This window comes from Pristis pectinata, chromosome 34, assembly GCF_009764475.1.
Source record: "Pristis pectinata isolate sPriPec2 chromosome 34, sPriPec2.1.pri, whole genome shotgun sequence".
NCBI lineage: Eukaryota > Metazoa > Chordata > Chondrichthyes > Rhinopristiformes > Pristidae > Pristis > Pristis pectinata.
Window position 1 is genome coordinate 9717782 of NC_067438.1, and position 13829 is coordinate 9731610.

A 13829-nucleotide genomic window follows, 5' to 3' on the forward strand; every position below is an offset into this window, starting at 1 on the left:
AGTATTCGACATTTCTACCCTGGGAGAAAGATCCTGACTGTCTACCCTAACAATGCCTCTCATAATATTATAAACCTTGATCAGGTCTCCCCTCCATCTCTGCCGCTCCAGAGAAAACAACCCAAGTTTGTCCAACCTCTCCTTATAGCTCATACCCTGTAATCGAGGCAGCAAGCCAGTAAACCTCTTCTGACTCTTACCAAAGCCTCCACATCTTTCCTGTAATGAGCGACCAGAATTGCACAGAATACTCCCAGTGCAGCCTAACCAAAATTTTATATAGCTGCAACTTTACTTCCTGACTCCTACACTCAACGCCCTGACCAACGAAGGCAAGCATGCCGTATGCCCTTTTTGCCACTTTATCTGCTCGTGTGGCTACTTTCAGGGAGCTATGGACTTGGACCCCAAGGTCACTCTGTACATCAAAAGTAAATCTCATAGAAGGATTTTAAATAGAAATAAGCTAATAACCTTTGGAAAATTTAGTTTAGATTCCAAACTCTTACCCCAGTTTGTGGCAGCCCTGACTTTCCAGTGAAACCAGGGGGTGATACCAACTTGTGACTCTACCTACTTCATAGATGTTCGTGTTACCTAGTGCTGCTGTTGGAAGTCAGAAATAAAACCAAAGGAGCAGGAAATACCCAGCATCTCACGCAGAATCCATAGAGAGAGAAGCAGATTTAAAATTTCAGGTTGATGAGGGGATAACCTGAGACGTGAACCCCATCCCTCTCTCCACAGAAGTTGCCTTTTGAAAATTTATATTTTTCCTCTGAATGTTGTGTCTCTGATGTCATGTGCCTGTGATGCTGCTGTAGGTAAGTTTTTCATTGCGCCTGTGCACACAGGTACATGCAGATGACAATAAACTCGACTTTTTGACTTTGACTTTGACTCTGGCCCGCCCTGCTGGGGATCTCAAGTTTTTTCGACTTTTTGTTCCAAATTCCAATTTCCCAGCTGAACTTCAGCATCGGAGAGCTGCCTGCTACATGCAGGCAAGTTGATGACACAAATATCAGGATTTTTGAAGAGGAAACTGTTCACAAATAAAAAAGATGGACCTTGTACCAATTTGCTTATGTCTTGTAATATTGTGCTCCCAGACTAATGTATCAATATGCCTGCACTGATATTAGACTGAATTGTCAACACATAATAATGACGTACTACCATGTGCGTTGTCACTGGTATTAGACTCGTTAATTAATTCGTGATTTCTGTCTGACTGTCTGCAGGACTCAACAGTGGTGTCTGTTGATTCAGTTTCGATGTACGACTGCAACACTGCTCCAGGGAGAGGCAGCACCAAGTGCTCTCATTGCATTTAGTATAACCCACACTGCGTGTGTTCTTGGGAGGCTGCGTGGCGAATTGGTTTGAAAAACACGACGATGCTGGAGGAACTCAGCAGGCCAGGCAGCATCCGTGGAGAAAAGCAGGCGGTCAATGTTTCGGGTCAGGCGGGAAGAGAAGAACAGGGGACTCCGTTCGCCACGTTCCCACTGGCCTTCTTCCATTGCTCAGGAAACCAAGCAGAGCCCCCGGGGGCTTGAGTTAGGCTCTTGTCTTCTCTTCCCGCCTGACCCGAAACATTGACTGTCTGCTTTTCTCCACGGATGCTGCCTGGCCTGCTGAGTTCCTCCAACATCCTCGTGTTTTTCACCTAGATTCCAGCATCTGCAGTCCTTTGGTGAACTGGTTTGTTGCGGAAGGACTCTGTGGATGTGCACTAATGCAATCGACCCTGGCACTGCACGAAGAGGGGAATTTGCTCCCCTTTTGCCTGGACTCAAGTTTAATTTGGGAACACAGGGGGAATTTCAGCTGTCTGAATTTCCAAGCACAGAGGGGGATTGCTGTTTGGGTAATTCCACAAGTGCTGCTTTTGCAGAAGTATTTTTTTTAAACCACTAAAAACATCACAGTCAGGACTTGTCTATTCGTCATAACAACTCATCGTTACTGAAACCAGTCAGGCCAACATACCTGTCACCTTGAGCGAAACCATTCGGACGGCGAGTCTTTGCAGGTTGATGAAAAGCCAATACAGACCCTCGTCTCCATGAGTTAAGTTATGAAGGGCAAACGACCCGTTGAACGGGGAGAAGGTGATGCGCCTGCTGTAATTTTGAATCAAGGCAGGCACTGTGACTCCCTTGTGAAACTGCAACACTGGCTCCATCTGGACTCTGTTCACCACATTCCCACTGGCTTTCTTCCACTGGAAAACCTCAACCCAGCTCCTTTGATCCTCATCCACTCCAGGAAACCAAGCATATCCCCCGGGGGTTGCGTTCAGCTCTGTCTCCTCTTCCACTGTGCAAAACCATAAGGACAGTGGTTAACTCTGTCACATAGGGTGAGTGGTTCGTGTTGTTCTGTGCACTGAGGGCAGGTCTCCTCGACACAGAGCACCACGATTCCCCTGCTAATAGTGCAGCCAATGAACCCATGGACACTACCTCATTATTCCTATTTTCGCACAATTTATTTAATTTGCAATTTATAATAATTTTATGCCTTTGCACTGTACTGCTGCCGCAAAACAACACATTTCACGTCATATAAGACGGTGATAATAAACCTGATTCTGATGAATGCAGAAAGACTTAATTGTTGCATCAAAGGCAGGTGCAACGTGCTCCTGCATTCCTTGCAACAGTGAGGCAGCCTCAGCTTACACTATTCCCAGCTCCTGTGTCACTGAGTGGGGCTTCACAACGTATTCCAGTCTACGGGCTGAGGGACGGACTGTAGCTCAGTGCAAAGACTTTTCATGGGGAAGGAATGCAGTCTAAGATCTTGCCACCACTAGACACTGAAGGGTTGTGTCCTTTGTAACAGCTGCACAAACACTTGAAGGTCTATTGTTCAAAGAGGCCACATGAGTGGCACTGCTGCTTTGTAAATAGAATGTATTGGTTTGGTGGCTCAATAAGTGTATTGATTTCACGACACCACAAATTTACAGAAAAGACCTGCTGATTGTATTGTCTTTTCTGTAGATATTTTTATGACTAACATTTATTTTTGAAATTGGAAATGTCGTTTGCAAAGGAGGTCTGGAGAAGGATGCAAGGCTCCGTGTCCCGGTTCATCCCCAGCACCAGAGGACTCTCTGATCTCCAGGCTGTTCCTGGGGACACACACCGAGACAGACATCAGGTGCTGCTGGAGGGTCATCAACTTGGTGAAGGATGCCCTTTGTTCTGCCTGAAACTTGGTCTTAAAGCACAGCGAGATGTCCATAAGGGAACGCTGCCGATTGGCACATTCTAGGCTGCGGGAGTACGTGCTGAGGGGTGGACTGAAGCTGGGTGCAGCCAACGCAAGGGCTCAGTGGGGAATGACCACAGTCTTGGCTCCTGCCGCCAGTTATCACTGAGGGACTGGGTCCTCTGTAACAGCCTCTCAGACAATTCATGGGTGCATTGTTACAGTGCCAGTGACCCGGGTTCAATTCCGGCCGCTGTCTGTAAGGAGTTTTACGTTCTCCTCGTGTCTGTGTGGGTTTCCTCCGGGTGCTCCGGTTTCCTCCCACAATCCAAAGACATATGGGTTAGGGAGCTGTGAGCATGTTATGTTGGCGCTGGAAGCGTGGCGACACTTGCGGGCTGCCCTCAGAACACTCTACACAAAAGATGCATTTCACTGTGTGTTTCGATGTGCATGTGACTAATAAAGAAATCTTATCTTATCCATATTGTGAGTGAATGTATTGAATTGATGGTGGACTGAATATAAAGAAAGATAAGTGGCAATTATATATCATGAATAAAGTATAGTTTTGAAATAAAACAAGGGCAGGGATTTGGAAAGCCCAGTGCAAGAGTGGTTAACATAACTTCCTGTTGATTATCACTACGGATGTGATTCTCCTGCCAGTGAAAACATCTCAACATCTACACTGTCAAGTCTCCTTAGGGCCTTTTATGTTTGAATGTCACCCCCCCAAGGAATGCAGACCCAACCTGTCGGGTCCCTTTTGATAGGACAACCCGCTCATCCCAGGAGTTAGCCTGGTGAATCTCCTATGGACTGCCTCCAGTGCTACTGTATCCTATTGTAGGTAATGGTTAGTTGATGGTCAGCACAGACTTGATGGGCTGAAGGGCCTCTTTCTGTGCTGTACCTCACTATGACAGCAGATCTCAAGCAGTTAGTCCTGGAGTCAACACACAAACAGGCCCCTCACTGAGATCAGCATTCACCAATTACCCAGAGTTGGCTTGGAGAAGGTGAGGGGTGAACCACAGCAGCGATGGTCTTGGGCACAGAGATTTGGGAACAGTGGAGTGTATCCTGGAGGTGAACCTGCGGCTGGTGGTGTTACCAGGAGATTGGCCTCCACATCCACTGAGGATGAGGAAGAAGGTGTCATGGAAGCATTTTGTCGAAGGCACTAGTCGCAGTGCCCCGGTGGTGAAGGGGGGGGGGGGGGTGCTCTGTTCATCACCCACACACTCCTCCCACTATTCCCACCTGATCACCCACACTCCCTTTGTTCCATGTTCCGCCCTTCCCTTCCCTGTCCCTTCCATCATCTGCAGCCCGGCATTGCCTCCACCTACCACCTACTGGCCTCTGTCGTCATTCCCACTCTCCCCTCCTCCATCTGTCTGTCACCCCCTCCTCACCTGGATCCCCCCGTCACCTGCCACCCCTCCCACTTCACCTCTCTACCTCCCCTCTAGCTTTCAGTCCAGGTGAAGGGTCTCGACCCGAAACCTCGACCGTCCATTTCCCTCCACAGAGTTCCTCCAGCGTTTTTTGTCTTTAGCTCCGGATAAAAGATATGTGCCTCATATTTAAAAGTGGAAACACACTGGCACCCTTGACATTCAGGAGAAAGCGACGGCATGGCCCAGTTTCACATCCACTTTCAAGCACCTCCAGACCAGTACTCACTTGTGCTCGCTTTGGATAAAATCCACACAAGGGCCATGAGAAACAAGCTGTAAATTGCCTCTGTACGACACATCACTTGAGGAACAGCAAATCTCGAAGACCAGATGAGTTCTGGATGCTGTGGATAAAAGTACAAGTTAGAGGCGGCCGAAAGATAGCACATCGGGTTTGGAACGTGATGCCTTTCACATGTCACAGCATCCCTGGAGCATTTTATGGCGAGTTAATTTAAAATCCATTCACAGTTGGTAATTAGGATCCATTGCTGCCAATTGAGCACAGCAAGATCCCACAAGCGGCATCTGGCTCACCACGGAAGATTACAGCACAGGGAAACAGGCCCTTCTGCCCACAATATCTGTGCCAATCTGATGATAACCTCAAGTCCACACTCCTCCTTACCCTGTGTAATGTTTCACCCCTGTCCCTACACAGACACTCTGCTGTGAGCTCTGTTATGACAGAGTCCATGGAGGGGAGGCTGGTTTCCAGCACATCACGGAAACCAGCCTCCCCTCCACGGACTCTGTCTACACCCCTCGCTGCCTTGGTGAAGCAGCCAGCATAATCAAAGACCCCACCCACCCGGGTCATTCTCTCATCTCCCCTCTCCCATCAGGCAGAAGATACAGGAGCCTGAGAGTACATACCACCAGGCTCAAGGACAGCTTCTATCCCACTGTGATAAGACCTTTGAACGGTTCCCTTATGCGGTGAGATGGACTCTTGACCTCACAATCTACCTTGTTGTGACCTTGCACCTTAATATCTACCTGCACTGCACTTCCTCTGTAGCTGTGACACTTTACTCTGTACTGTTTTTGTTTTTACCTGTACTACCTCAATTTACTCTGTACTAACTCAATGTAACTGCACTGTGTAATGAATTGACCTGTACGATCGGTTTGCAAGACAAGTTTTTCACTGTACCTCGGTACAAGTGACAATAATAAACCAATACCAATACTGATCAGAGTTAAACAGAGGAAATGATTTTAAAGATGTGTTCAAATGTTACTTCATAAAGTGTGATTCCCGGGAACCCTGGCTCAATGCATCTCAAAGTGGAGGAAGAGCTTTGATCAGAAGCCCAGTATAAATTAATATTACAGTCCAGCCCTACCACCATTTAAACGTAGACACAACAGACTACAGATACTGTAATCTCTGCAGGTCATGTGCTGAACTGGGATGTAGCTTAGTGGGAGAGTCTGTGTTTTGTGTGTGTGAGGTCCCAGGTTCAATCCCTGCTGTCTACACACTGATGACCTTGATTAATTTAAACGCTTTTGTGGACCTTTTGAGTAAAACTCGCTCTACACTGTCCCATCTCACACAATCCCAGGGCAGGGACAGCACAGGTTAGACACAGAGTGAAGCTCACTCTGCACTGTCCCGTCACACACTCCCAGGGCAGGGACAGCACAGGTTAGACACAGAGTGAAGCTCCCTCTACACTGTCCCGTCACACATTCCCAGGGCAGGGACAGTTCTCCAGTGGAAGTCCCTTTACGGGGGTGTACTTCCCACGTACATCGAGAGACCTGGGGTGGAGGCTGCTGCACAGAGCGGTGCCCTGTAATAAGTTTCTCAGCTTGTGCGTGGATCTCCCAGCCGACTGTCACTTCCGTGGGCTGGAGGAGACCGTGTACCACATGTACATGGAGTGTGTGAGGTTGCAGCCCCTTTCTGCATATCTGCGGGGGCTGCTCCTCGCCTTCTGGCTGCACTTTAGTCCCCACCTGTTCATCTGTGGACATCCAGTAAGGAGGGGGGCGAGGAGGGCTGAGGATATCCTGGTGAACTTGCTCCTGGGGCTAGCTAAGGTGGCTATTCGTGGGTCCTGCAAGCGGGTAGCAGAAAGCGCTGCCCGGGCGGACTGCCTGGAGATGTTCCGGGGTTATGTCCGTGCCCGGGTAGCTGTGGAGAGGGAATATGCGGTGTCCACGGATACCATGGAGGTGTTTCAGGACCATTGGGCACCGGGGGGGGGGGGGGGTGGTGGCGGTGGGGATAAATGCCATCCTTGGTAGGGATGGGGATATTTTAATTTAATTTAGTTTAGTTCTGTTAGTGACTGTGTTTAGTCACTGTCATTGTCTCTGTTTGTTGCAGTTTTGTAGTATTGTAGATTGTGTTTTGTAAAATAAAAAGGTCAGAGACAGTGCAGGAGTCTACCCCTTTACACTGGGGACCTGGGCTGGAGAATGCTGTCGGTGCAGAGTTTAAGATTCTCCCAAGGTTTCCCGGGAGAAGGCTTGGACTAGGTCGTAGGCTTCGGGCAGGGCAGTTGCTGGGGCCCTGTGGGCTGGGGTAGAGGCAGAGACAGAGAGGAGGGGAGTGGCTGCCGTCGGTGGGTGTTCCCACACGGAGAGAAAGAGGAACCTCCGGCTGGAGGGTGGGGGAAGAACTGAGAGGAAGAGGATGAGATTGAGATGGATGAAAGCTGTTGGGTCTGTGAGGTAGTTTTGGGAGGGGCAACAGAGATGGGGGTGACTGAGGGAGGATGCACTAGAACATTGTGGTCGGAGGCGGTGAGGGAAGGAAGAGGTTGTGGGCACACTCACGGCTGTGTGTGTCGTCCGGTTGTGGCAGAATATGTGTCGAGGATGTGGGTGGGGGGGCCTTGGCACTTGGTTATTGTCACATTAGCTGAGGTACAGTGAAAAGCTTTTGTTTTGCATGCCATCCAGGCAGATCAGCCCACGCACGAGGTCATTGAGGTAGTACAAATGGAAAACAGAATGCAGAATAAGGTGTCGTAGTTACTGACAAAGTGCAGTGCAGGCAGACAATAAGGTGAGGGGCCATGACGAGGTAGATTGAGAGATCATCTTTACCGTACAAGAGGTCCATTCAATAGTCTTGTATCAGTGGGATAGAAGCTCTCCTTGAGGTTGGTGGTACGTGTTCTCAAGCTTTTGTATCTTCTGCCCAATGGGAGGGGAGAAGAGAGAGTGAGCAGGGTGGGAGGAGCCTTGGATTATGTTGGCTGCTTTCCCTGTACAACGGCACCTGGCCTCCTATCATGTGGGCAGTCCTCAGCCCCTGGGCCAAGAGCCCGCTCTGTTGAGTCCGCCTGCCTTCACCGATACTCAACGGCAACCTCGCCTCCGTGCACAGGCACCTTTTGCTCCTCAGAACCCCATGGGAAGCAGCTCCTCCTCCATCTCGAGGGAGCGTCGGAGAAGAGGAGGGAGGGTGGGGGGCTGGCGGACTCCCACTGATGGAAGTGTGGTACCTGGCCTGGACAGGACAGCCTGTTTGTGTGCAGACATCACCGAGGGTGATGACACAGCACTGAAAATGCTTTCCAGCTTCTCAGTGGTGTTAAAGCAACATCATGGGTCCATTTCAAAGTGACATAAACTGTTAGAACATCGAACAGTACAGCACAGGAACAGGCCCTTCGGCCCACAATGTCTGTGCCAACCACAATGCCAATATAACTAATCCCATCTGCCTGCGATGTTGGGCAGAACTACCCAAGCTAATGATGCCCAACTGAACTAATCCCATCTGCCTGCACGTGGTCCGTATCCCTTCAACTCCCTGCCCGTTCTAAAAGTGTCTGTCTAAATGCCTCTTAAACGCCCCTATCGTATCTGCTTCCACCACCACCCCTGGCAGCCTGTTCCAGGCACCCACCACTCTCTGAGTAAAAAACAACTTCACATCTCCTTTAAACTTTCCCCCCCTCGCCTTAAACCCATGCCCTCCAGTATTTGACATTTCCACCCTGGGAAAAAGACAACTACCCCATCTAGGCCTCCCATAACTTTGTAAACTTCCATCAGGTCCAGTTTGTGTACCAGGTAATCTTTCTTTATAAGGTGATGTTGATTGATGGCCAGAGTGCCAGAACACTCTGACCTTCAAAATGGGGCCATAGGAGCTCTGCATCCACCTCTGGGGGCAGATCAGGCCTTGGTTTCACATCTCATCTGAAGGGCTCCACTGACAGTGTGGCTCTCCCTCAGCTCTGCAGGTTGCAATGGCCAACATGGAACCTTTCACTTCCTGCTTTTTCAAACTGGACCTGAGTGAGTCACCAAAGGGACTTTTGTACTTACACACACACACACACACACACACACACACACACACACGATTTAACACAGTCACCTGAGCACCTGAGCACTGAATCAAAGTCCAGCTATGAAGGCAGCACCCTTTCCCATGTACTCTTCCTTACACTTCTACAATCCAATCACCGGTTTACTGTTTTCTTGGTACAACACTGAAGAAGTTGCAGCTACAGAGAAAACTGGATTTGTATTTGTACAAGTCTTTGAAGGAGACAGCACAAGTCCAGAAGGTTGTTACAAAGTTTAACTTCATGAATTTTTAAAAACCAAAATAAACTTTATTCATAATAAAAGACAAACTATATACAATAATAAAGCAGTGCAGGCCTTTACATTCTTGTACAGATCATTCATTAGTGTTACTTTTTTATATAAAAAACACAGCACTGATGCCACTCGTGTGGCTCCCTGGGGGCTACCCAGTCCTGTATTTACAATATTTAAGGGGCTTTCTTGCCTGACCCCGCCCTTCCCTCTCCTGTGGCAGAAGAACCCTAAACTGTTGTCCTTACCCACCGAGCCCTTGCGATGGCTGCACCCAGCTTCAGTGCGTCTCTCAGCACGTACTCCTGCAGCCTGGAATGTGCCAGCCGGCAGCATTCCCCTACGGACATCTCGCAGTGCTGGGAGACCAACAAGTTTCGGGCAGACCAAAGGGCGTCTTTCACCGAGTTAGTGACCTTCCAGCAGCAGTTGATGTCCGTCTCTGTGTGTGTCCCCGGGAACAGCCCGTAGATCAGAGAATCCTCTGTTATGCAGCTGCTGGAGATGAACTGTGACAAGAACCCTTGCATCTTTCACCACACCCTCCTCGCAAACCCACAGCCCGCAGAGAGGTGGGCGACCTCCTGGGGGCAGCGCGCACTGGGACTGATGTTCCGACCATGCAGGAAGGATCTGACACAAGACGTGAAAGCAAGGTTTTACACTACTGAATGTAACAACCATGAATGTTAAGGGTTTTTTTGTTTTTTTGCAATGTTTCTTCCTGTGCATGTACTTTTTATTATGAATAAAGTTTATTTTTGAGATAAAGAAAAGATGGTCTTTCAGAAACTGTAAGATAATATATGTTCAGTTCTAAATGCAGTTTTTTCCCCTTGACTCTCCCTCCAGAAACTCTCAGCCTGCTGTGACACTCACTCCCTTGCCCACACCCTTCTCCTCAGCCAAGCACTTTCCTGTCCTCTCTCTCTCACCCCACCCAACTTTGGCAAGTCAGACCACCAGGCTGTGCTCCTCCTCCCTGCATTCAACAGAAACTGAAACAGGAGGATCCGGTACAGAAAGTCGTGCAGTGCTGGTCTGAGTAAACAGATGAGCTCCTAAGTGACTGCTTTGAGTCAGTGGACTGGTCCATATTCAAAGACTCAGCTGCCAGCCTATATGAGTATGTCACCACCATCACAGACTTTATTAGCAAGTGTGTTGAGGACAGTGTACTAAAGAGGACAATGCGGGTGTTCCCAAACAGGAAACCATGGATGAACCGGGAGATCCACTCCCTACCGAAGTCGAGGACTGCTGCATTCAAGTCAGATGACCCTGACCTGTACAAGAAATCAAGATACTACCTCCATTAAGCTATCAGAGATGCCAGGAGACAATATCAGTTCAGAATAAGAGTCCCAGACCAGCCATCAGTTAGGGCAGGGTTTACATGCTATAACGGGCTACAAAACGAAGCCGGACAGCATCGCAAACAACAGCGCATCCCTTCCCAATGAGCCTAACACATTCAATGCAGGTTTGAACAGAAGGGGATTGGTTTGTCACCACCCACCCTGACAGCCTCCAATGGTCACCGTTGAGGACGTAAGATCAGTCTTCCGGAGAGTGAACATGAGGAAAGCATCTGGTCCGGATGGTGTCCCTGGCCATGCTGATCAGCTGGCGGGAGTATTTGCAGACATTTTTAACCCCTCCCTGCTTCAATCTCAGGTTCCCACCTGTTTTAAAAAGATGACTATCATCCCAGTAGCGAAGAAAAACAAGTTAACATGTCTTAATGACCACCGACCGGTGGCTCTGCCATCCACCATCATGAAGTGCTTTGACAGGCTGGTCATGGCACGCATCAACTCCAGCCTCCTGGAAAACCTCGACCCACTGCAATTCCCCTACCGCCAAAACAGGTCTACAGCAGACGCCATCTCCCTGGCCCTACACTCATCTCTGGAGCATCTGGACAGTAAAGGCACCTATGTTAGACTATTGTTTATTGACTACAGCTCCACCTTCAATACTATAATGCCAAGCAAACACATCACCAAACTCTGAGACCTGGGACTCAACACCTCCCTCTGCAACTGCATCCTTGTTGGTCTTCCAGCACAGCGAGATGTCCGTAGGGGAATGCTCCTGACTGGAACATTCCAGGCTGTGGGAGTCCATGCTGAGGGACGCACTGTAGCTCGGTGCAGCCAATGCAAAGGCTCTGTGGGGACGGACCACAGTCTGGGCTCCTTCTGCTACAGCACGTGGAGGGACTGAGTCGGGTGGGGAAGCCCCTCAAACAATGAAAGGGGGAATCACTCCAGGGGGCCACATGAGTGGCAATGGTGCTGTGGTTAAAAAGATAAAGTGTTAACACTACTAAATGTATTGACCAAATGACACTAAAGGGTTTTGCACTTTGTTTTTCCTTCATATGTATTTTATTTTACGTATAAAGTTGTTTTTTGAAATAAAATAAAATTTCCCTCCACAGATGCTGTCTGACCCGTTGAGTTCCTCTAGCACTTAGCTTATTGGCCCAGAAACCTATGCATGCTGGAAGGTGGCAGGCTGCCTTGAACATGGGCTCCCTTAGAGCCATTGACAGAGATTGGGTAAGACTTAGTGTCTCGAGTCCTTTAAACTCTGCCAGAGGACGTGTTTGAGGCAGGTATAATCGTATCATTTAAGAAACACATGAAGAACTGGGATGCAGGAAATTAGGACTAGCTGGGTGGGCACCATGGTTGGCATGGACTGGTTGGGCTGAAGGACCTGTACCTGTGCGGTATTGCCCTATGACTCTCTGACTCTGGAAGTGGAAGATGACAGACATGCAACTTCCTGGAACAGAGACTAGCTGTGAATTCGAAACGGTTTTTGAGAAACTTTTCAACAAGCTAGAACCCGCTCACTCTCTCTTCTCCCCCCTCCCATCGGGCAGAAGATACAAAAGCTTGAGAACACGTACCACCAGGCTCAAAGACAGCTTCTATCCCACTGATACAAGACTATTGAACGGACCTCTCGTATGGTAAAGATGAACTCTTGATCTCTCAATCTACCTTGTCATGGCCCTTTACCTTATTGTCTGCCTGCATTGCACTTTGTCAGTAACTGCGACACCTTATTCTGCATTCTGTTTTCCATTTGTACAACCTTGATGACCTCGTGCGTGGGCTGATCTGCCCGGATGGCGTGCAAAACTAAAGCTTTTCACTGTACCTTGGTTAATGTGACAATAACTAAGTGCCCAGGCCCCCCCCCCCCACCCCCACCACCAACATCCTCAACACATATTCTGACAACCGGACGACGCACACAGCCGTGAGTGTATCCACAACCTCTTCCCTCACCACCTCCGACCACACTGTTCTAGTGCATCCTCCCTCAGTCACCCCCATCTCTGTTGCCCCTCCCAAAACTACCTCACAGACCCAACAGCTTTCATTCATCTCAACCTCATCCTCTTCCCCCAACCTCTAGCCAGAGGTTCCTCGTTCTCTCCAAGTGTGGGAACACCCACCACCCTCCTCTCTGCCTCTACCCCAGCCCACAGGGCCCCAGCAACTGCCCTGCCTGAAGCCTGTGGCCTAGTCCACACCCTCCAAGCCTTCTCCCGGAAAACCTTGACCTCACAGCGACATTTAAGATATTGACAGGAAAGGACAGAGTAAATGTGGCTAGGCTGTTTCCCTTGGTGGGTGAGTCCAGGACCAGAGGGCACAATCTCTGGTTAGAGGGTACAATTAGAGGGTACAGTTTCAAAACAGAGATGAGGAAAAATTTCTTTAGCCAGAGGATGGTGAATTTGTGGAACTCCTTGCCACGTACAGCAGTGGAGGCCAGATCAGTGGGGGCGTTCAAGGAGGAGATAGATATCTAAATAGTCAGGATATCAAGGGATATGGGGATAAGGCCGGAAATTGGGATTAGAATAGTTTTTTTTCCCGCATTCCCCATTTCTCATTTCTATTTCCCTTTCCTTGGAGCAGACTCGATGGGCCAAATGGCCTGCTTCTGCTCCCTTGTCTTGTGATCTTGTGAATCTTTAACTCCGCACCAACAGCACTCTCCAGCCCAGGTCCCCAGTGTAAAGGGGTAGACTCCTGCACTGTCCCTGCCCTAGGAGTGTGTGACAGGACAGTGTAGAGGGAGCTTTACTCTGTGTCTAACCTGTGCTGTCCCTGCCCTGGGAGTGTGTGATGGGACAGTGTAGAGGGAGCTTTAAATTCGTAAATTGATTTATTATTGTCACATGTACCAAGGTACAATGAAAAACTTTGTTTTGCATGCCATTCATACAGATCATTTCATTAAGATAAGATATTCTGTATCGAACTCTTTTTTTTCTGGTCTTTATCTGCGGGACTCCACTTCGTGTGTTTTGTTTTGGTGTTGCTCCAGATTTCCAGCATCTGCAGTCTCTCTCATGCCCCAACTTTCATTTGTGTGCTTTAGTTTTAAAATAACTTTATTTTGAAAGGTCAAATAAAGCTGTTAATTTAGTCACCAGTGCGTGGGTGGCAGGGATTGTAGCTGGGACCTCAGTCATACAAAGCACACATTCTTCCATTGAACTACAAACCCATCCAACATACTGTATGT

At 48.8% G+C, this 13829-nt stretch overlaps 1 protein-coding gene across 4 annotated transcripts in view; it reads right to left on the reverse strand.

Annotated features, from left to right (window-relative positions):
* Window positions 1-13829, reverse strand: part of LOC127585776 (uncharacterized) — a 41421-nt gene that overhangs the window by 23366 nt on the left and 4226 nt on the right. For all 4 annotated transcript variants that reach the window (XM_052043462.1, XM_052043461.1, XM_052043463.1 and 1 more), the window contains 2 exons: window positions 4918-5035; window positions 1996-2325 (listed from right to left, as the gene is read on the reverse strand). In XM_052043462.1, the coding sequence (XP_051899422.1) occupies window positions 1996-2325; window positions 4918-4990 (403 nt within the window). In that variant the 5' untranslated portion in view covers window positions 4991-5035. The remainder of the gene's footprint in view (window positions 1-1995; window positions 2326-4917; window positions 5036-13829) is intronic.